Here is a 22,069-nt window from a genome sequence, read left to right on the forward strand (position 1 = left end):
GAAGACAGCGAGGTCTCTGTTACATCAGCAAGGACTGGGAACACACACGTTCCCATTATTACTGTAAGCCTGTGCGAGGTAAACCATTGCACAACTATGTGCTGACGAGCAGCCTTCGATGACAGAAGGCACCACTGTGTTTTTGCAGGTAGACTATACTGAGAGCTGTGTTCTCAGCACAAATGAGGAAGAAACAGGGGATAGGGGGACCATTAAGGTCAGAACAGGTCATCTCAACAGAGGAGCAGAGAACTGGTTTTTAAAAGTCAGCCACAAGTTCCCTTGGACCAGAAAATATCTATCTGTTCACTGTAGAATAAGTCCTGTTCCTTGGGAAGCATTTCTCAGTATATTTGACTCTTAAAGGGACTTAGAACAACTGCTCTGGAACATTTCATAGAGTTGTCACCTTGGTTTGTGTCCCTGTCACAATGGTAATTTATCCTTTCAAAGGGTACAATTACAATTAGTCTTTGGCTCAAGTAAACACCCTGATTATTCTTTTCTTTTCTTTTTTTTTTCCACTCTGTTGCCTAGGCTGGAGTACAGTGGCACCATCTCGGCTCACTGCAACCTCTGCCTCCTGGGTTCAAGCAGTTCTCCTGCCTCAGCCTCCTGAGTAGCTAGGATTACAGGCACGTGCCACCACACCTGGCTAATTTTTGTACTTTTAGTAGAGACAGGGTTTCACCATGTTGTTCAGCCTGGTCTCGAACTCCTGACCTTGTGATCCACCCACCTCGGCCTCCCAAAGTGCTGGGATTACAGGCCTGAGCTACCACACCTGGCCTCTATCTTTTAACAAGTCAATTCCCTCAACATATCAAGATTTCCAGTGTTAAGGGCAGTTACTTAATTCCTAATTTCCCACAATGTTAAAGAAATTTTCCTCTTTACTTACAGAATTTAAGGTACTTATATTTTCTTGGTTCTAAACAATTAATACAGAAATAAAAATCAATCAACTGAAATTTGTTTTTTTCTTTTTGTAGACTGGGTTTCACTCTGTCACCCAGGCTAGAATGCAGTGGTGTGATCACAGCTCCCTGCAGCCTTCACATCCTAGGAGGCTCAAGCAATCCTTCTGCCTCATCCTCCAAGTGGCTGGGACCAGAAGTGCATACCACTATGCCTGGCTAAATTTCCATTTCTTGTAGGGACAGGTTCTCCCTATGTTGCCCAGGCTGGTCTCAAACTCCTGGGCTCAAGTGATCTTCCTGCTTTGGCCTTTCAAAGAGCTGGAATTACAGGCATGAGCCACTGTTCCCAGCTGAAAGATATTTTTAAATGTCCAATAGTGATTAGACAAATATTTATAAAGCATCTAGCAGAGCACAGTGCTAGGCCAATACATCAATACAAGCCCTGTTAAGCCTAGAAAAAAAGAGTTGGTTTCTAAGGTAAGTGATTGTTAATGCCTGATGACATCATGGAATTCTATGTATGAAGATTTTATGCATAAAAACGAAAATATATTTAAAAAACCCAAAAGCTTCATCATGATAGTCTGAACACTAATAGTTTTTGCTTCTTAGTACATTTAATTCAAGTTAGTATATTGAATAACTGTAACATTAATTACTTATATCTTCCTTTACTGATCTTTCTTATCTGTTTTTCCACAAAGAAAAATGAGAGAAAATTAGAATTTGGACTAATTTATATGTTTGTACATACATACATAAGTGGTGATGGGAACTGTAGGTTCTTTACCCAAATAGTTAGGTCCTGAAAGAGGACAATTTATAGCAATGATGACACATGCATTATTTACATTATTTGGTGCCTTGTAGATAGCATGTACAAATTCTTGCCTCCATAGTTGGAATGATCATCACAATCTGCTACACAGTTTATATTGCATTCATCCTTGAAGGCTATGAAAATTAGATTCTGAACCTAGAGTTTGCTGTTAGGCCACCTCTGCCTCCTACTAAAATGAATGTGTCCAGCCTATCAAAGATTCTCTTCAACAAGCATGAGCTCCATGACATACTGCATTGCAAATCTGACTTTCTGCAAATGTACGTGGCTGGAGATACGCCAATCTTAGCAGTCAGTACTTGAAATTGAAACTTGAGGGGGAATAAGAAAAGATTCCAGTGGGCACTTATTTACAATGATTAATATTTGAACATTTTTAATTACAAAATGGGAGTTTCATAGAGGCTATATGGTTTAAAAATACAGAGTACTTCATGACTTTGTGTGTCATCCTTGCACAGAGGCCATGCTAATCTCTGTATCATTCCAATTTTAGTATTCATACTGCCAAAGTGAGCACTCAACATTATTTAAGTGAGATAGCAAAGACCTCCCAAATCCTAAAGGATGGTCCTTGATCACAGAGGCTGATAACCAAGTTGGGGAATAAGTTAAGGAACAAACCATGTGGAACCAATTCTAGATGCAACTGGAATAAAAAAGAAACAGAAAACAGTGCCGGCTAGAATGACTGCAGAAAGCTCCATGAAAGAGGCAAGTTCTAAGCCCTTGAAAGATGATAAGGATGTAGACAAGTAGAATGGAGAAGAAGAAGAAATTCAGAGACAGCAGGAATAAAGAAACAGATGTGAGAACCTGCTTTTTTGTTTTGTTTTGTTTTAACCACTTAAAAGCTGTGTCGTTTGGGCTAGTGACCTGATGACCATATGTTTCAGTTTCCTCCTTTGTAAAATGTGGGTATTAACAGCTTGTATCTCATAGGATCACTGGGTAAACTACATGAGCCAATGTGTACTAAACACTTAGAACAGCGCCTGGTGTAGTAAGAGTGGATCTGAAATATCAGTGGATCAGAAAATATTCAGCATGGAAGTGAGTCAAAGAGATGAGATTGGCTGAGAGAAACAGAATGGAAGAGGGGAAGGAGTTTAAAAAGATGCCAAAAATTCTTGACCAGAATTTCCATGAATGTGCAAATAACCCTTACCGATTGCCTTCTCAGTGTTCAACTCTGTTCTAGGTGCTAGAAATATAATGTTGAACTAGGTCACGGTAGTTAGAAAAACTGCATTTTTATGGTGGATATGGCAGAAAGAGATAAGAGAAAAAAAAATGGAAGGCAAGACATATCAGGAGGTGGTAAACGCAATGAAACGGCAGAAGTATGAGTAGATGACTGTATCAGACAGTGTGGTCCATCAGAATTCTGAGGTTGACTCTACAGTGGTGGCCTAAACCATAGGAAGTGGCTGGCTACGTGAGACCTACAGGAAGAGCATGGCAGTGCAGAGGTCCTGTGACCGGAACCAGCCTGGCAGGGCCAACAGATGGGCACTGTGAATGAGGAAAGAGGTATAGAATACAGTTTTCTCACACTTATTCTAATACGGAACCTCTTCTCTTTTTCGTAGCATCTCACTGGACTAATGTAATTCAGAAGCACTTTACGAAATTATGTTAAACACTGAGGACAGGGTTTAGGGGTAGCATGCAAGGTGAGAGTTAGAAATAAAAGTGACGTATTTTGAAAGGGGAGGCATGAGGAAAGAAAAGCAATTATAAGTTTTGAGGCAAAAATTTGGCAACTGAGTTTGTTTTCCTATAAAACTAATGCTATGTTAGAGTTTATAAGATGGTTGTAGTTCTGCTCCCTGAAGTGGCACCTTCCTTTGATAAATGAAGAGTAGCAACTCATTAGGAAATAAAAAGAGTGGTGACAAAGAGATAATCTCCTTTTTTTGATGGTTTGTGCAATTAAAAAAATAAAATAAAGTAGTATTCAAAGTTAGTAGTTACCAAAACCAGAACTCTTCACAAAAATCCATACTCAGAGGCAAACCTTAACCAATAAAGCAATTCGTAACAGGCCTCCCAGACTAAATACTTCATTGTATACACACTCAGCCCAACTGTACAAAAAACATTACAATCTGTTTACTCTGGCTTTAACAGTAAGTCATTTGTCATTTAAAAATAATATTCGTGTGGTTATGATAAAAACATCTCAAACATATACACAAGCATCTGGAAGGTAAAGTCTTCCAGATTCAATCACCACCAAATCCCAAGTGGTCTCTTTTTTTGGCTACTGAATAGTCTTGAAAGCATCCTTCCCTTGATATGCTATTGTAGGTCAATTCCGGGAGTAGATTTCAGAAACTCAAATTTCCAGAGCACAATATTGATGTAAGAGATAGGGTACCAGAATCAACCAGAGAATTTAACTATTACAAGTCCTGTTATTCTACTCTTCTCACATTCAGTGAAATCTGATGGTAACTAAATTCCACAACATTTCAGAGGGAGCAAATTCATTAACATGTTGGCATTTAAATATCACTTATATTCAAGAATATAATGCATTAATTAATATATAAAAGAGCCCAAGATATACAAACTGAGTTTTTGTATGTCAATTCTATTTTCCTTTTACTGAATTTTATGGTAAAGCAAAGGCTGCTAAAGTACAAAAAATAGGTACCTTAAGCTCATATTTAAAGGAAAATAGATAACTTTATTCTAATATCAAATTCTCCTCACATTGTATTTTGGGTTCTTTAAAAAAGAAAATGACAAAGGCACATGGGTTTTTTTTTTTGAGACAGAGTTTTGCTCTGTCACCAGGCTGGAGTGCAGTGGCGCAATCTCAGCTCATTGCAATCTCCGCCCCCCAGGTTCAAGCAATTCTCCTGCCTCAGCCCTCCCGAGTAGCTGGGACTACAGGTGCCCACCACCATGTCCGGCTAATTGTTTGTATTTTAGTAGAGACAGGGTTTCACCATGTTGGCCAGGATAATCTCCATCTCCTGACCTTGTGATCCATTGGCCTCAGGCTACTTCTGTTCATTCATTCTGTACAACTTGGTACACAGCCGTACAGGTCTGATTTTGAGCTACCCCAGGGGCAGAGACATTTCAACAGAATAACCCAGTAGCAGCGGATCCTGGAGGCCTCACCTACTAATTTGTTGGTAAATACTTGCCCAGGATTGGATACAACTTGATAAGATACTGGACCCTAATGAGCCCATAATAACACCTCCAACCCCTTCAGGTCAGAGAATGAAAAGCCCCCTGCTATCTGTTTCCCCCAAAATAGGAGAAAGATAGGTATAGTGAGATGTCTGCAAAGTACGTTGCAGCTTGTATCTGTTGGATTCTTTTTCACTGGTTACTATCTAACCACGGTCTTGACTTGAAAACTGTTTAAAATGCCCTGTGTCATGAATCTTAAAGTACAACTAAATTTGTTAACAAAGTTTTCCTTGACTCAGGGGATTCTGATTTGCTGCTTCTACAACAGTTTTCTTTAATCAAGAAATGTTAGAGTTATTTGAGATGAACCTAAGTCATGCTATTCTCTCCTTGCTCAGGCATTTTTTCCAGAACCCTGGGAAATCCCGTCACCTCTTGAGTAACAATGATGACAGTGTCCCCACCTACCTGCTTCCTATCAGGGAGAAAGAGAGGGACAATGAGATAATGTCCATAAGGAGCTGTGGGCCTATATAATAAAAGCTCTCATTAGTACATCTATATAAAAGCTCTTATTGACACATGCTCTTGTGACAAAGATGGGGCAACATTTCAAACCAAAGCCCTGCTTATATAAAAGAGGCAGTTAAGAACATACAACATTGTGGCTCTGTGGCTATGTGGCACTCCCTTAAGAGCACAGATTCCAGGAATGTGAAGATGGCAAAAGAAACAGTGCCAGTCTGGTTCCAGAGATGGGTCTGATCTGATTCACCCTTCAGACTTTGTACAGCTGCTCAGAGACCAGCAGAGGCAGTACTGCCACACTATGCCTGTCGGCACTGCCAAATCTGCTGGGTTTCTTCCATCTCTTAGGGCTGATTTACTATGTGGAGAAACATGGTTACAGCAATGGAGGCTGTAACACCAACTTACCAGCAATAGTGAGGGGAGTAGAATACATTAATTTTACAAAAGTACAAACAGATTTCTCTCTAAGGCATGCTCTCCTTACTACCTCCATCTAAAAGGGTTTATCAACTTAGTATTTGTATCTGTCGACAGCTTTGAGCAGGGCAATATTTTCTTTGCCAGTGACCCCAGTAAATTTGGGGAAGATGCAGCATAAAGGAAGAAAGGCATTTGAGGAACTGTCTGTATAGAAGTTCCCCAGACCGCAGTCAACCTCTCTCCAGCTCACAACAGCAGCATGCAGTTGGTTGACTGCGGTCTGGGGAACTTCTATACATACAGTTCCTCAAACGCCTTTCTTCCTTTATGCTGCGTCTTCCCCAAATTTACTGTCCTTTGCCTCGACTTTGTGGTTTATCACTGACATCCATGACCTTTGTTCCCTGCTTTGACCTCTGCTACACAAACATATGAGAAACAGAACCTTATCTCCACCGACTGTTTAGAAACTTAGTACTTACTAACCTTCCTGTCTACAGTTTAAATAAGAACAATGCGAAACAAACAGAATAAAACAGCAAGTATGCAAGTGATGATTAAGAAAACTAAGGGGGGCTGGGCACGGTGGCTCATGCCTGTAATCCCAGCACTTTGAGAGGCCGATGTGGGCAGATCACCTGAGGTCAGGAGTTTGAGACCAGCCTGGCCATCATGGTGAAACCTCATCTCTACTGAAAATACAAAAACTAGCTGGGTGTGGTGGCTCACACCTATAATCCCAGCTATTTAGGTGGCTGAGGCATGAATTGTTGGAACCCAGAGGCGGAGGCTGCAGTGAGCTGTAGTCGCACCACTGCATTCCAGTCTGGACAACAGAACAAGACTGTCTCAAAAAAAAAAAAAAAAAAAAAAAAAAAAAAAAGAAAGAAAGAAAACTAAGATATTGGAAATTTATATTTAACATTTTGGTAAAACAAGGCAGGTTAAAAAAAACCTAATGAATTTCTACTTCATTGCATTATATGTAATCAATCTACTTGTTGATACTTGATATATATGGCAAAACCATCCAGCTAAAGAAATAACACTTATAAATGAAACTGAATATATACATCTTAGGATAACTTGGCAGTTCCTGCAAGTTCCAGGATGCCAAAGCCATGGTAGCCCTGATAGGGACACTCAGTCTTTAGCAAATTATTTGGATTATTATGATAAACAAAAATAGTAACATTTTTGTTTTTAATTCAGAATGCAAATGACAGATCCCATAGTATGCCAGAGGAAAAACATGTTTCAAAAGACATATGTATCAAACCAAAATAATGAATTCTTCAAGTGTGTGTGATTTAGCAACAGGAAAATTCCTTGAGGACAAAACGGTAACCACATAATAATGGCTTACTGGGCTGGCACGGAGCTAAAAATCTGTAGTCTGGTATTTCCACTTCGATGTCACAGCACTTACCTATCTTTGGGTACAGTTTTCCATGGCCACAAAATCAGCATGACTTCTCCATTAATTTTTTTAAAATGGCAGGAACGACTGGACTCTTGTGGTAACAATTATAAGCTATTTTGACTCCATAAAATGAGTCACTTTGAAAGATGGTGACAAGAAGCAAGTGCTCCTGTTACTTGAAGTAAGCCCTTAAAACTGCTTAAGGTTTCAAAGTCACTGATCAGCACAAACTGCTGTTTCTACTAAAAATGATAAATGGCACAATCATTACCACCTTTGCCAAAGTAATCTTTGATCAAATTCTTTATGAGAAATATTAGAACAGATTATTTACAGTACTCCTCTTCCTGGGAAGCAAGACTTGGTATCCTTTTAATGAGAGAGGAGGAAAAGGTGTCATGCAACAAACTCTAGCTCTTTGGGTCTCTCTAATAGCTTCTTTGTACCAAGATAATACACTTCCTTTTCTAACAGCTAAATTAAAGCTCAAAGAGAAAAAGCAGAGGAGAAAGACAAAGGTTCTCCTCAGACAAGTTGACTGACAACTTTTAACAGAAGTCCATTATCACATCATTACTATATTTGGCTCCTTTATTGGACTTGTTTCTTTACATAATCATTTGACTGTGTTTCGTCCAATAAGGATTTGAGAAGAAGGCAGATTTCAAATTCATGTAATCAACATTTAGGAAGTGCCCAACAAAAGCAGCAGTGCTAACTGAAGCTGCCTGGTACACCTCGTCGAGGCCCGACATAGAAATGCTGGCCTTTAAGGTGGCAAAAGTATATCCTAGCAATGGAACACTTTTATAGATGAATGAAAATAACTTGAATTCTAAGATCTTCTCCTGTTTACTCTTTAGTAGAGTTTCCTTCTTTTTCTCTCTGAACAATAGTATGCTTCTGGCAAACTCTGAAGCAGGATTTCAGCAGGAAGAGTTGAGATATGGGTGCTGGCTTAACCTTTGCGAGCACTCACTCATTTTTGAAGTCTTCAGTAAACTGAGTAAGTGCTAGCTTTTACTCATTTTACTCTTCAACCAAACATACCAAACACCTGTACTGTATTTCTTTTGAGGAGTTTACTGTACTTCTGTGGTCATTATTTATCCTCAAAGATTTCCCATTTTAAAGACCTCATAGGGCTGCCACATCATCACTGTGAGGTAAGGAGAGACATATTAGATCACCTGCAAGCAGAAACAGACAGAGGCGGCATGTGATGGATCTCGAGATCACAGGCCAGGGACAAAACTGCATCATCATTTCTCCACTAGGTTGCATACACCCTCATTTATCTACATTCCAGTCAATCACTAGATTCACACAAAGGCTTATTTCTTAAATCTGTTAATTTAGGTTTTTCAAAAACACTAAGTGTATACTTAATAACCAAACTCCTTCGCACCCATTGTAATGCTGGCATGAAATATTATAATAAAACACATAGTTTGGTGGTGAGAGCATGGATTCCTGTCTCGGTTTAGTGGCTATGTGACCCAGGGCAATTTATTCAACTCCTAGACTCCTCGGTAGTTTAACTGGGGCGATGCTACCTCTTAGGAATGTAGTATGGACTGAAATAGTATACGTGAGTTGCTTAGCACAGTGCTCGATAAACGGTAGCTAAGCCCCCCCCCCGTCATAATTATTGAGAGCACTGCATAGAGTTTGAATAGTTCCTCATGAGAATCTCATATTAGTTCAGACGAAAAAGTTCTGATTTTGATCATGTCAAGTGGCCACGCAAGAATCACTGAGTCAAATTGCCGTTAAGAATTTTTACATCGCGGCCCGGGCGCGGTGGCTCAAGCCTGTAATCCCAGCACTTTGGGAGGCCGAGACGGGTGGATCACTAGGTCAGGAGATCGAGACCATCCTGACTAACATGGTGAAACCCCGTCTCTACTAAAAAATACAAAAAACTAGCCGGGCGAGGTGGCGGGCGCCTGTAGTCCCAGCTACTCAGGAGGCGGAGGCAGGAGAATGGCCCGAACCCGGGAGGCGGAGCTTGCAGTGAGCTGAGATCCGGCCACTACACTCCAGCCTGGGCAACAGCGTGAGACTCCGTCTCAAAAAAAAGAATTTTTACATCGCATGGAGGGAAATGTGTGAAATGTTACTGAGGTGCTCTGGGTTGCAGGCTGATGGGCGCGCGTGTATGGGGATGTGGGAGCCCCGGGGCGACCCGAGGCGGAGAGGCAGGGAGCGGAGGCCTGCGGCTGTTACTCACGCGGGGGTGACACCCTTGGGCAGCCCCAGGGCGTTGACGGCCGCCGGCGGCGGCTGCGAGGGCAGCAGGGCGCTGAGGAAGGCCGCGGGCGTCTGGCTGTGGCCGAAGCGGGTGGCGGGAGAGCAGTGGGACGCCTGCCCCGGGCTCGGGAGCGGCGGTGGTGGCGGCGGCAGTGGGAACACGTCGGGCACCGGGAAGGCAGCCGTGGGGCTGAAGACCGGGGGCGGCGGCGGCGGGGGAGACGGTGAGGAGGAGCCCCACGGGGCCTCGGGCTCGGCGCCGAAGGGCTGCGCGAAGGGCGGCATGGGCGCGCGGCCGAACTGCCTTGGCGTCGGGGACATGGGCGACGGGAGGCTGGACGAGCTGGGGCTGGAGGCCGGCGTGCCGTGGCCCGACGCGGGCCCGAGGTTCTGCGCGGCGATGAACTGCTTGGGGCGCGCGTAGTTGAAGGAGCCGGAGGACTGCATGGCGGGGGCGGAGCGGGAGGCCAGCGCGCTCATGGGCTCCGGGGACGCGGGCGGCGTGCAGGCCGCGAGCTCGGGGAAGGCGGGCGGCGGCGGGAAGGGCGGCGAGGGCGGCGCGCTGCGCGGGGCTGGCGGAGGCTGCCGGGCGCCGGCCTCCTGCTCCAGTCGGATTTGGTTCTGGAGTTGCTGGATCTTCAGAGGGTCCCTGTGGGGAGAGAGAGAAGTGACACCTTCAGAGACGGAACGGCAAGGAACGTGCATTCCAGGAGTGAGCTCAGCTTGTGAGCATCGCCTGGCACTTAGGCCAGCTGCAGAGAACACCCAGGGAATGGGCACACATAGCAGCCCGAAGTGTGGTGCCAGCAGTTCATTCTGGACCAAGCGCTAAGTCAGTGAATTATGCTCGCCCATTTCACTGTCTCATTTAAGTTTCACATAAGGTGATCCCAACCAGTTTACAAATCCTGATGGAAATTTTGTCTGACTTCCAGGAGCCATATTTTGTTTTTAACGGATCAAGAAATATTAAGAGAAAAACATTTCGACATCAGTTCTCAGTCCTCTCATTCATAGTCAATTTTTGGTAAAAGAATTCTATCAAAATGAGAAAGTTAAAAGCAAAAAAAAAGAAAAAAAGTTGAAGTTATATTTGGCAGATTTAGGTGAGTCCAATTTGCCTACTTCAGTGCTGTCAACTTTGCATTCAATAAATACCACAGGTGGATTTAAAGAAAATTACTTTAATCTCTACATTTGTCCCCAAGAAAGTCTTTATGCAAAATTTTAGTAGTAAAATGAATTGCCAATTTCTTACACAAACCTTAATATACACTGATATTGCATGCTATTTCAAACACATGTAAACAAGTAACATCTATAACAGGTAGGTGTTCAATAAACAATAGGAAAATATTTTATAATAATGTATACTTAATTCCCCAAATATTTACCATTGATAAGAGAGAGTTCAAATTTTTATTTCTGAAATAAGAGTAAGCAGCTAGCAATGATCTAATATCTCACTCTTTTACTCCACAACTTTGCTGTACATCCAGGATGTTTCCCTTTATTCACATGAGGTAAACATAGGGACCAATAGCTGTCACAAGAAACTTCAACTTCAGGTGGCACTATAACAAGCAGATAAAACAAGTATCTATGAATAGACAATAAACCTTTTAAAACTAAAAATCAGACCCCAAAACTTTCTTATCCATAGGCAAAAATCAAGCCTTCAGAGACTCAGCAACACAAAGAATTGAAGCGGCCAATAAAAAGTGAAAAAATGTCTAGGTCTTTTCTCAAGTATCATGAGCTGTGGGAACATCAGCAAGTTCTAAACTCTGTTCTGTGTCTTCTGTTCCCTTCTATAATTATCCAGTAAAGTGATTACAATTAAATCCATGACAAGACAGACACATTTTCTTGGGAACTGAAAGGTGTAATGAGGAGATGGTTCTATGTTCTTAATAGGTACAGAGCATCAAATATTTGAACAACAAAGAACTTTGTGGGTTCCTATTGAACTTGAGTGTTTTAAAAGTAGCCATGTCACTGCAGGGATTCACCACTGCCCTGAAGTTCCAGATGTCTGTGTGGTTTGGGTAGACTGTCCAAGCACATCTGCTCTTGCATTCATGCATTTAGAACTGGCCCAGGAATAGAACTCATAAAAACCACCCACTAGCTCTAAAATCCATTATCCAGCACTCTCCATTCTGAGTCCCCAAATGCTTCATCTCCCTGCCTTTGCTGTCTCTTTTACATTTCCTCACTAGGGCAGCATGCATCCCCGTCCCAGGATGTTTACCGTCAACACTCTTCCACACCCTTCAGCTGACCTCTGCATCTGGATTGGAAGCCATCTGTGTGGCTCTCCTCAAAGGCACTGTTCCCCTACTCTGTCCCCACCTGGGCTCACAATGGCCAAAGCCACAGCTGTGTTTTAAGTATTTTAGGCTTGGCCTGACGTCAGCAAATTGCTGTGTGGGGTGGCTCTGCTGAAGTAGCTACAGACATCATATCATGCCCTGTACCTGATGTGAGGATTCCCTGACCCCAGGATTAGGGAGTGCCTCTTGAGAGCCAGTCTTCAAAGAAACCAGGGCAGGAAAGCCCAGACCATGACTATATTGGTTCTAAACTTCTCTATGGGTCAACCTATTCATTCGGGCATTAAAAAGAACCACCATGTTTGCTAACCCAAGTGGGCTTAAAGCTGTGGAAGTGCTATCTTTAGTATGAAGTGACAGTTTAAGAAATTATTAATGTAGCATTTCACAAGAAATGAATGGGCATTCTAGTGATTTGGCTGCTAGTATATACTGCAGTGAAGAACTTTGCTAGAGTTTTGACTTCCCCATTTTTCAGTGGTTCAGTGAGGCATGAAGAATATAATATGCAGGGAATGGAGGGGGTGGGGAAAAGGAGCACAAACACATCTTTTGAATTTTAAAGTGTCTGACTTTATTTCTGTGCAAATGATAATCTTTTAAATACCTGAGTTAAATGAATTTCCTGTCTGGAATGTGATGTGATGAAATGCACAATTTTACCATTTTCTTCTTCCTCATTAAGCTATTTTTAGAAAAGTTGATTTTCACAGAGATAAAAAAAGGCCGAAAGAATGAAAGGTACCAGAAACGCAAGGTTGCCTATAGCTTTTGGAAATTACTTAGAAGTTATTTGTCATAGGAAATTCATTACTTCTTTAGTTTGTCCATTTTTTTTTTCTGCTGTCTTTTCTCTGAAAAAAAAAAAATGAAACAACTTTTTGGAAATACTAGCCAGCTACTAGCTTGTGGGGTCATTGTGAGAATTAAATGATGAGCACAGTGCCTGGTTCGGAGTATGAGCTCAATAAATTATCTTTCTCAGCAGAAGAGAATCATATCAATCCTGGTTACTTTACAAACCAGACCTTTTAAAACAGGAACAATGTTTAATTATTGCAGGGGGTTTCTCTTCACCTATTTCCATTGCAAGTGACTAGCAAAGGAACAGCAGTGGCAGGTGGGCTGATGGGGAACTGGAGATGGGGCTGTCTTGAGACCAGCTAAGATGGCTGGTTTTAGCACTGCTCCTCCCCCTTCTCCTCATCACGAAGCCGTAGGGCACTTACCATGTGCCTAGCACTGGAGACACACACCAACCCTAGGAGGCAGGGATTGTTATCCCCGTTTAAAACATTCACCATCAGTTAGTGAGGTCAAGTAATGTGTCCAAGGGCAGAACCTGGATGTGAAGGGCTGGCTGGCTCAGAAGGCCTGGTGATACATCATTCTCTATAGAGTGCCCAGTAAACAAAAAAGGTTTGTTAAAATGTTGGCTGTTATTACTACATATCACTTTTTCTCTGGGAAACTGCAACCCAAGTTTAAAATAAATGATGTGAAAGTAAACTTCCGCAAAACAACTTTTATGTAAATTGCAAATTCCTGGTATGTCTCTCTGGAGCAATATCTCGATTGCAAGTGATTTATCCCCTGCTCGTAATAATAAAGAAGGGGTATTCATAATCATCTAGAAAAACTCTTGAGATCACAAAGCTGAAAAACATTTGTGATCTATGAATAAATATGCTGTTAGTTTATATGCTTTCTTTCATATTTGACTGTGCGATAGAAGCCATTGTATGAAGAGCTACAAGACTGTACCCTCTGAACCATAAGCTCCTCTGGTCCTGATATTTATAAGCACTTTAAAGGTAAGGAGGGTAACTTTTGGCATCTTCACAGCACCTGGCCAAACACTAAACATGGTGGACTTATCACTGTCAATGACAACAATGATATAAATTTCTTACTGCAATTTCTGTACCCCATTGGGTTCATCAGGCATATTCCATAGGACATTCCTATACTAGGAGGGTCCCATATTGGACTGGGAAATCTTAAGAATTTTCAAATGAAGGTAGGTAAGTGAATCAGGGGTAAGCTGGGAGGTGTTCCCACAATATATTCCCATCTGGCTAAGATTAGCTCAGTATCATATGCATGAGACTTCAATGTATCAATTCTGGGAATGTATAAAATAGAAAATAAAACTCCTACAAAGGCTTCCCACTCAGGTAGTACCGGTTCAGTTCCATCTATAACTTTATTATAGTAATGCTTCAATCGTCTTTTAAAATTCTATTACTCATAGCTCAATTGATATCTTCATATCACAGAAGCTAGGTCCACTGCATGAAGGTCAATATCTAACAACTTGATTTGTTTAGCACTAACTTATGATTGCCCCTTGGGAAAAGGTATATAAATCACAATCTTAAGAATAATCATTTACACAGTAAGGATTAATAAAAGACAAATGAGAATGTATTGCACTAGACTTATAGGAGGTTGTAAGTACAAAAATAATTAAAATACATTCCCCTAAGGTTAGGGGAGAAGGCAGGGATAAAAATCTGGATTTTCTAGAAAGTACCATAAACAAAAAAATGCAAGAATTAAGTTAAAATTGATTACTGCTTGGGAATATGTATAAGTTTAAAATGTATTGCAAAAGGACACAGGTTTCTTTACAAAGCCCTATTTGTTGACCTTCAGTGCATTCGGAACCTTTTGTAAATTGTGTGACTTTCCAAACAAAGCCAGAACGGAACACAATTATGGAGGAGGGTTCAAGGGAGAAGTGACCTGAGTGAAATCAGCACACGACTTGAGTCTCTTTTAGAGAGACTTTTCCTTTGTACTTAGAATAAGAGTCATATTTGGCTCTGCCACAGAAAAACAGTAGCTTTGTATGTCTTAATGCATAAAGTTGATCTCTATTTGAAGTCATTCCATGTACCGAGAAAGAGAGAGAGAGAAGGAGCAATTGAAATTGATGACCAATTCCTAATCCTCCTGGGAACTTCTCTGGAATATCAAAGGATGGCTTAGTCTCTCATGTAACATAAGGAATAGGAATGAGAGGTGGGGAGATGGTGTTCTTCAAGGGTCAGTAGCAATGTGAACTGTTTCTCAGAAGTTGACTCCTGCCGCTGGCTGCCAGATGTTGAGATCTCATCTAGGAGGTCTGTGGAGATCCAGCTCTGTGGGATAAATGGTCACTTTGGCTCTGGGAGGGCTGCAGGATGTGGTCCAAAGCATTTATAACCCCATCAGAAGAGCAGGATTTGTAGCCTGACATAAATTGCATATGATAAGGGACAGACTTTACCAGTGCCTGCAGTTGTGATGTGCCTGATGAATCTGACTAACACAGAACACTGGTGCTTCAGCCCCAGCCTGTTTTTTGGGGAGGAATCCGAGGTCGGCTTCTAAAACAGTTAACTCTGCATCACAGTTAAATGCCCAAAATGATTTTCATTTCTACTGATACAAAGGCCAGTGAAAACAGCAGGAAGATATTAGTTGATTCTTATAAAAACTATGCTAATTTAGTGGACATTAAAAGGAATTAATACCGACTGTTCCTAATAGAAAATGTTTGGTTTTAATTCTTATCATAGACAAAGTACATTTTTGAAGAAAATCTGTTTTTCAACCTTTTTTTTTTTCAATGCTTGAAGCAAAATCAGTGATCTCATTTCTAATTGAAACTCCAAAGAAAAGCTCCCTGTGAGACAGATTTTGAGGAACTTTAAAGTCTTAAGTATAAAATTTCTCTGAGATTTTGAAGAATTAGGGAAGAAAGGACAGATATTTTACTTTCTGTCTTCCAATGAAATGACGAATTTGGCATATTTTAAGGTTTCATATGGTTAATGTTTCCCCAGCTTTTCATTTTCATTCATCATACAGTGGCTGGTGACATCCCTTGTGTCAGTCCCATCATAGCTTATGCTTGCTGGGTAGAATACATCCAAAACAGTGGTATGCAGTCGGCATTTGTAAGAGTTGATTACTGCTAAGGGCAGAGTGTCATCTCTTTCCAAACAAATAACCATCATCTGCTCCCCAAATGTCTTTACAAAAAATAGCAATCCTCCACTTCGCTGAGCCCTCCATTTTCAGTATCTTCCTCTTTACTCTCAGGGAAGCCACTCAATAAATATCTGTTGAATTGAAGTTAAATCCCTAGATTTCTATGCAATGTAAAACTCCCTGTTCCATCAAGCTGTATGGCATTCAGCAACACAGTTGCATTTTCCTAAGGGAGTACTCTAGAAATAAAGCCACTATCATGCAGGTTATTTACAAGTAAAAACATGGAGTCAGCCCAGTAGAGAAATGTTCCAATCGTGCGGCTCCAGGTCTGCCACATTCTGTTTATGACTTTGGATACTTCATTCATCCTTTCTGGGGTAGTTTTTCAACTTTAAGGTCCTAATAAACTTTTAGATTTTATGACCTGTCCTCTTTAGCCCTGTAAGATTTAAACATTATAAAGAACCTAATTTCAAAGAAACTGGTAAACTTGGACAACTAAACAAGTCCAAGTATGGTGCTTATTTGTGTGTGTGTATATATATATATAAACCTTATGCATATGCTGTTTTCACACCTATTTCAACTGTTTTTGAAAAATGTATATATCAGTTTTTGGAAAACAGAAGAAGATTTTAAAGGCATTTGAGAGGCAGATAAAAACAATTCCATGGTAAATCTTCTTACAAAAGGAATACTTTATTCTGTGAATAATCTGTGAATATTCTGTCAACTAACTGGCTAACACTAATTGTATTTTTTTTTCTTAAGACAGATATACCTATAGATAAATTCTACCCAGATCAAGACAAAAATAGCTTTTAGGTTTTATGTGTCTCAAAATAGCTTCTATGGGGCTAGAGTTGGATGTGGTCCTGCTATAATGCTTTCCCTTAAAGGAAACATGCAAACTGTTTCAGTGGTAAGTGGCCAATGTTCTGTTAATAACCCTTTCCCCTCTTTCTGCCACAGCTCTTTGGATGTTTTGGCCTGATTTTGTAAATCTTCCAAAAATTCATTTGACATTTCATTCAAATATGAAGATAGGGTTGTGCTATGCTCAGCAGTCCCGTGGCTTTTCTCTGCCCTCATTCTTGATATCTCTGCAGCTCTGACAATGGGCTCACCCACTCCACCTTTCTTGAAGCACTCTTCTCCCTTGACATCACTAACATAACTCTCCTTGTTCTACTTCTGGGACTGTGCCTTACTTCCTTCACTAGTTCTTCTCCATCACTCTAAATATGGGTATCCTACCAAGATCTAAACTTTATGTTCCTCTTTGCACAAGGAGTTAGTCAACTGCATCACTCTCGCTCCCTGATCTCTTTAACCCAGCCCTCAGTCCTGAATTCCATTATCCACTTCCGTGTAATATAAATGTGCTACTTCACTTCAAACTTATGTCTAGACAGAGCTGCTCTCATCCTGACCTAACTTGTCTCCCTAAAATAATATCTGATATTTAAGATACCCATAATTTGGCCTCAAACAGTCCTAACAATCTTATCTCCAACTAATGCTGCTCTATCTCTACCTTTTCATTCTTCTAAGTTTGTTACTCTTATTGTTTCCCAGACTGACTTTGAGTTTTCCTTACTGTTGGCCTCTTCTCATACACTGCCCTCTTTTGGAAGGCCACCCCCACCAATTTCTCTCCATCCACTGTCTTCATCCTTTTGTGCCCATTTCAATGCCCATTTCTTCTTGAAGCCCTCCCTAGTAACATCTAGCAGTTCTTACTCCCTCCTCCATACTACTCCAGCCCACAAGGCCGGCATGGTACTGTCAGCTTGGCAGTGGCATTATCATCTCACACACCAGCCCAGATCGCCCAGAGCCAGATGTGTTCTATCTTCTTATTACAGTATTTTGCACATAGATGTCACTTACTACCTGTCAAAAGATTGCCAGGCATCCTTTTGTGTGGAATACAGAAAAGGGAAATGCATCTTCTAATAAAGGAGATATATATGTATCAGAGCTCTTATAGTAACAGTACTTACATATTTCTGGCTTGTTAGTATCCAAAATGTGAAACTCCCAAACCCGAGTGAGAGGGTTTGTGAACCTGGTAATGCAGCTCCTAATTTGGCATCTGTGAGGCACTCCATCATGTTCCAGGCAGTGGCAGCCTGTACCAGTGCCCATTTTCCATTTTATTTGGTTATCATCAGTCAAAAGTGCAATAAGTTTATGTTTACCTTGAAGAGAAGTGCCTCGGGGATATTTTCAGTACTTGGTGAGAACTTTAGTCATCTCTAGGCAGTTCTTTGATAGGACCCATTCTTCCCATCCTGCACTGTTCTACAGCCACTTTTTCAAAACATAGACTGTATCCTGAGATAACAAAGTTGGTCCCTATACAGAGAGAGGAAACAGCTCCCTTGTGTGTCCATTGTGTAGTGTAGCAAGTCATAAAGGACCGGACAGAGTGTTTCTAACAAGGCCGCATTGAATGCCTGTGTTGGGGCTGGAATCTAAAGCACTGATGTCTGCTTGGAACATCACACTGATGTCTGTATTCATTTTTCAAGTGTTGTGAAGTGCTGCCAGGAATTGCTTATGGCTGATACTAAGTTAAAGAACGTGTAGGTGGAGGTCATGCTTTATTTCTGGAAGGAGAATGAGGCCAATGGTAGAATGCATGGCAGTAAGCATTCACACAAGCAAGTAATGACTCACTAGTAGGTGGAGAATTGAATGAGTTTCTTCTTAAAGTCAATTTCCTGAAACTCCAAGTGTGGCAGACATCTGTTTTTATTCTCTACCATTCTTCTTTCATCTGGTAACCGCACTCCTCCCTCCCTTTACAGATCTGCTTCTACCCTATTCCTTGTGGGCCACAATCTTCTCGCCCTTGGTTGCAGGGTGAGCATGTGATCCAGGACTAGTCAACTGTTATATGGCTTCAGCAAATTATCCAAGGATAAGTATATAATCCAGGTCAGGCCAATCAGAGCCTTTCCCTGGGACTTTTCATACTGAAGATGGAAGGGAAATGTGTCTAAAAGGATAGAATCACCTAGAGTTCCTGGCCATCACGGAAGGGTCTACAAAAAGGAAGCTAGTACATAAAAAACAGCCAATTCCTTATATAAAAGAAAAAGGGAGAGAGGCAGTTAAAATTGGAATACTATTTTAGCAGCTGGATCCAGATAACCCTCAGACCAGTTTTATCTCAGAATTTTTCTTTTTCTTCTTTTTTTTTCTTTCCACTTAAACTAGTTCAAATGGTCTCTTAACACTTTTTAGAAAGTGGCCTTGGAAACCAATAAGTCCCATTTCCTTATTTTACGATATGCCAATGGAAACACAGGGAGATCAAGAAATTGCTGTTATTAGCTGGTTGGTACCAAAGGCCCAACAAGAACATCTTGCTGGTAAGAACAATACAAAAATTAATCTAATAGCACTATCAGAAGTTGATGAATCAATAAATGGATGAATTCATATATTGTTCATAAACTTGTGAAAGAAACCACCAGAAGGGCTAAAAACAAATAGTTTAAAGTGTTTACCTCTGGAAAGTAAGACTAGAATGAGGTGGAGGGAGGACATCTTTTATTTTTGCATTTTATCTCTTCTATACTGTTTGACTGTTGACTACGTGCATATAAAAAAATATAGTGCTCAAAAAGACTCTTAAAACATAAAACTCCAGAAGTTTGTAACTTAAAGAAGGTCTTAGACCGTTACAAAATATCCTGGAGGCCTGAGAAGGGTATCCATTCATCCATTTCCTGTGTTTAAAGCCACCAGGGGAGGTCTTTTCCAAAGAATTTCATCAAGCATGACTATTCCTACTACTACTGCCAGCCCCAACAGTGTCACCACTATCTAGTGATGAGAGCTAACTGTTATAGAGCACGTACTATGTACCAAACACCATTCAAAGCACTTTATCCATCTAAACTCATTTAATCTTTATAAAAACTCTAGGAGAGAGGCCACTTTTATTATCTCCATTTTACAGATGAGAAAAGTGAGGCACAAAGATATATAGTAAGTTGTCCAAGATTATGCAGCTGGAAAGAAGTGGAGATGGGATTTAAACTGAGGAGCTCTGGCTCATGACCATGATGTTACCACATCTGTAACCAAAGCACCAGGACTTATCTCGTATTTACCACATGCAGTGTGACTTCCTCAGATACAGCGGACCTTTCTGATTTGGGCTCCACTCAAGACTATGGCTCTAAGTCTGCCCCTCCTATCCTCTGTTTCTTGGTTACTGAGATATAGATATTGCAATGGCGCCCGAAACAGCTATAGAGACAGCCAGGCTATGTTCTGAACACATTCCATACATATAACTTTAGGTAGTTATATCTTATATGCTATGCTTAAAAATATTTATTGGAAAAACTATAACAATGTACAAAGCAACCTGAAGGAGTTGATTTTGAAACTAAGAAATTAAATTTGCTTCCAGAATTTCTTATTTCAGCATAAGTACCATCAACTAGCACTCATTATATTGAGAAACTAATGAGTTGTTGGTCTGTACTAGCCAAACATCATGTATTTACAGCTAAATATTGTACTTCCAAAATGTGAACAGGAAGATGAAACCAATTAATACAGGTTCTTACTTCATATTTTCCAAGTATAATATTAATTCGAATTTCTGAGAAAAATCAAGAGACATATATCACATAAGGGCAATAAATACTACCGTGGAATTTCATGGTATGGAAGTTCCTACATACTTATGGTTTTGTCCTTCACTCTCCTTCTTGAACACAATGTTTGTGGTAGAAAAAAATAAATACAAGAAGAATTATTTCGAAAATAATTGGATTTGAATTCTTAAAAATAGCTTGGTATTTATTTATGTGTTTGTTTATGAATAACACAGGGTCTTGCTCTGTCACCCAGGCTGGAGTGAAGTGTGTCATCTTGGCTCACTGCAGCCTCAAACTGCTGGGTGTGTGCCACCACACCCAGTGGGATTTTTTTTTTTTTAAGTACAGACAGGGTCTCACTGTGTTGCCCAGGCTGGTCTCAAACTCCTGGGCTCAAGCAGTCCTCCCACCTTGGCCTCCCCAACTGCTGGTATTACAGGCGTGAGCCACCACACATGGCCTAAATAGCTTTGTTTTTAAATCACCGACAGCCCCTTTTAGCATCTCCTGCCATTGGGCTACTTTGTGCTTTCCCTGGTAGAAGTGACTGTGCCACCAATTATCTGTGTGGCCTTGACTAAATCATTCTCGGTCTGACTTTCTTCATATCTTTGCAGTATAGTTGGATTATTTTTAAATAGTCCCCTTTAAATATTTTTAAAATGTGGCCATGCTATAAAATTCACTCTTTAGTCTTTCAAGATTGTACATCTGAATATCACTAATATTACTCATCTGTTATGCTGTTCCATCTCTTGAGATACTGTATCACTAAATATGATGCAATTTAGAAACATTATATCACATGGTGAACACTATAAAGATTACTTTTCAAATTTCTATTAAGATAGGCCTATAACTGAAGAACTAAACATTTCTGAATAAATAATAACAATGTAGCCAATAACGTTTTCTACATATTTTGGTCTTGCAATCAATGTGAGGAATGCACATTTGGATCTGGATTCTCAGAGTAATTTACTTCCTCTTACAAGTCTACCATTGCTAGTTTAAATGCTAATGGCTGAGATATACAAGCCAAGGGGTTTGTGGTGTGAATGCAGGGCTTGACTGATCACCAGACTCCCTTCCCAACCTCTCATCTGAAGAAGGAGAAAGTTCTTGAAAAAGCTCAAAAATGCATTTTGGCAAGCTCAAGAGATGCAGCTTAGCAGCATGAATTAAGAGACTTGTGACTGTGGAAAAGAACAGTAAATTTTAAATGGCTTTGGCCCTTCTTAGCTTTTGACCAGCTGACCTTGACATTCCTTAGAGGCCAAAGGATGAGATGCAGTGAAGACAGTGCTGCCTAGCCATTTCCCCTCAGGAGGCAGAACCAGTTCTTCCAGGAGCAGATGAAGTCTATCCAGTGTGTCTTGGGGAGAACTGTAATAAATGAGGTTCCCTCCCTGAGAAATGACTAAAACCACAAAAATAATTTCTTAGATGAAACAGCTCAATTATCTAATGTAATTACTCCTAAGGAAAAAATGAGAGAAATTTATCATAGTTACATGAAGTTTCCAATGTGGTTATATATGACTGTGTATAGTCCACAGTTATTCATCTGGCGT

The 22,069-nt window shown here is 40.7% G+C and overlaps 2 protein-coding genes and 1 non-coding gene across 10 annotated transcripts in view; 1 reads left to right on the forward strand and 2 right to left on the reverse strand.

Moving 5' to 3' along the window:
- Positions 1-22,069, forward strand: part of CBR4 (carbonyl reductase 4) — a 155,609-nt gene that overhangs the window by 130,154 nt on the left and 3,386 nt on the right. The window lies entirely within an intron of this gene.
- Positions 1-22,069, reverse strand: part of PALLD (palladin, cytoskeletal associated protein) — a 432,781-nt gene that overhangs the window by 40,305 nt on the left and 370,407 nt on the right. For all 7 annotated transcript variants that reach the window (XM_050791713.1, XM_050791711.1, XM_050791710.1 and 4 more), the window contains one exon: positions 9,528-10,196. In XM_050791713.1, the coding sequence (XP_050647670.1) occupies positions 9,528-10,196 (669 nt within the window). The remainder of the gene's footprint in view (positions 1-9,527; positions 10,197-22,069) is intronic.
- On the reverse strand, positions 2,181-2,284 carry LOC126955787 (U6 spliceosomal RNA). The gene has a single exon (XR_007726086.1). It is a non-coding gene; the product is annotated as a U6 spliceosomal RNA (small nuclear RNA).

The sequence above is a fragment of the Macaca thibetana genome, chromosome 5 (assembly GCF_024542745.1).
Source record: "Macaca thibetana thibetana isolate TM-01 chromosome 5, ASM2454274v1, whole genome shotgun sequence".
NCBI lineage: Eukaryota > Metazoa > Chordata > Mammalia > Primates > Cercopithecidae > Macaca > Macaca thibetana.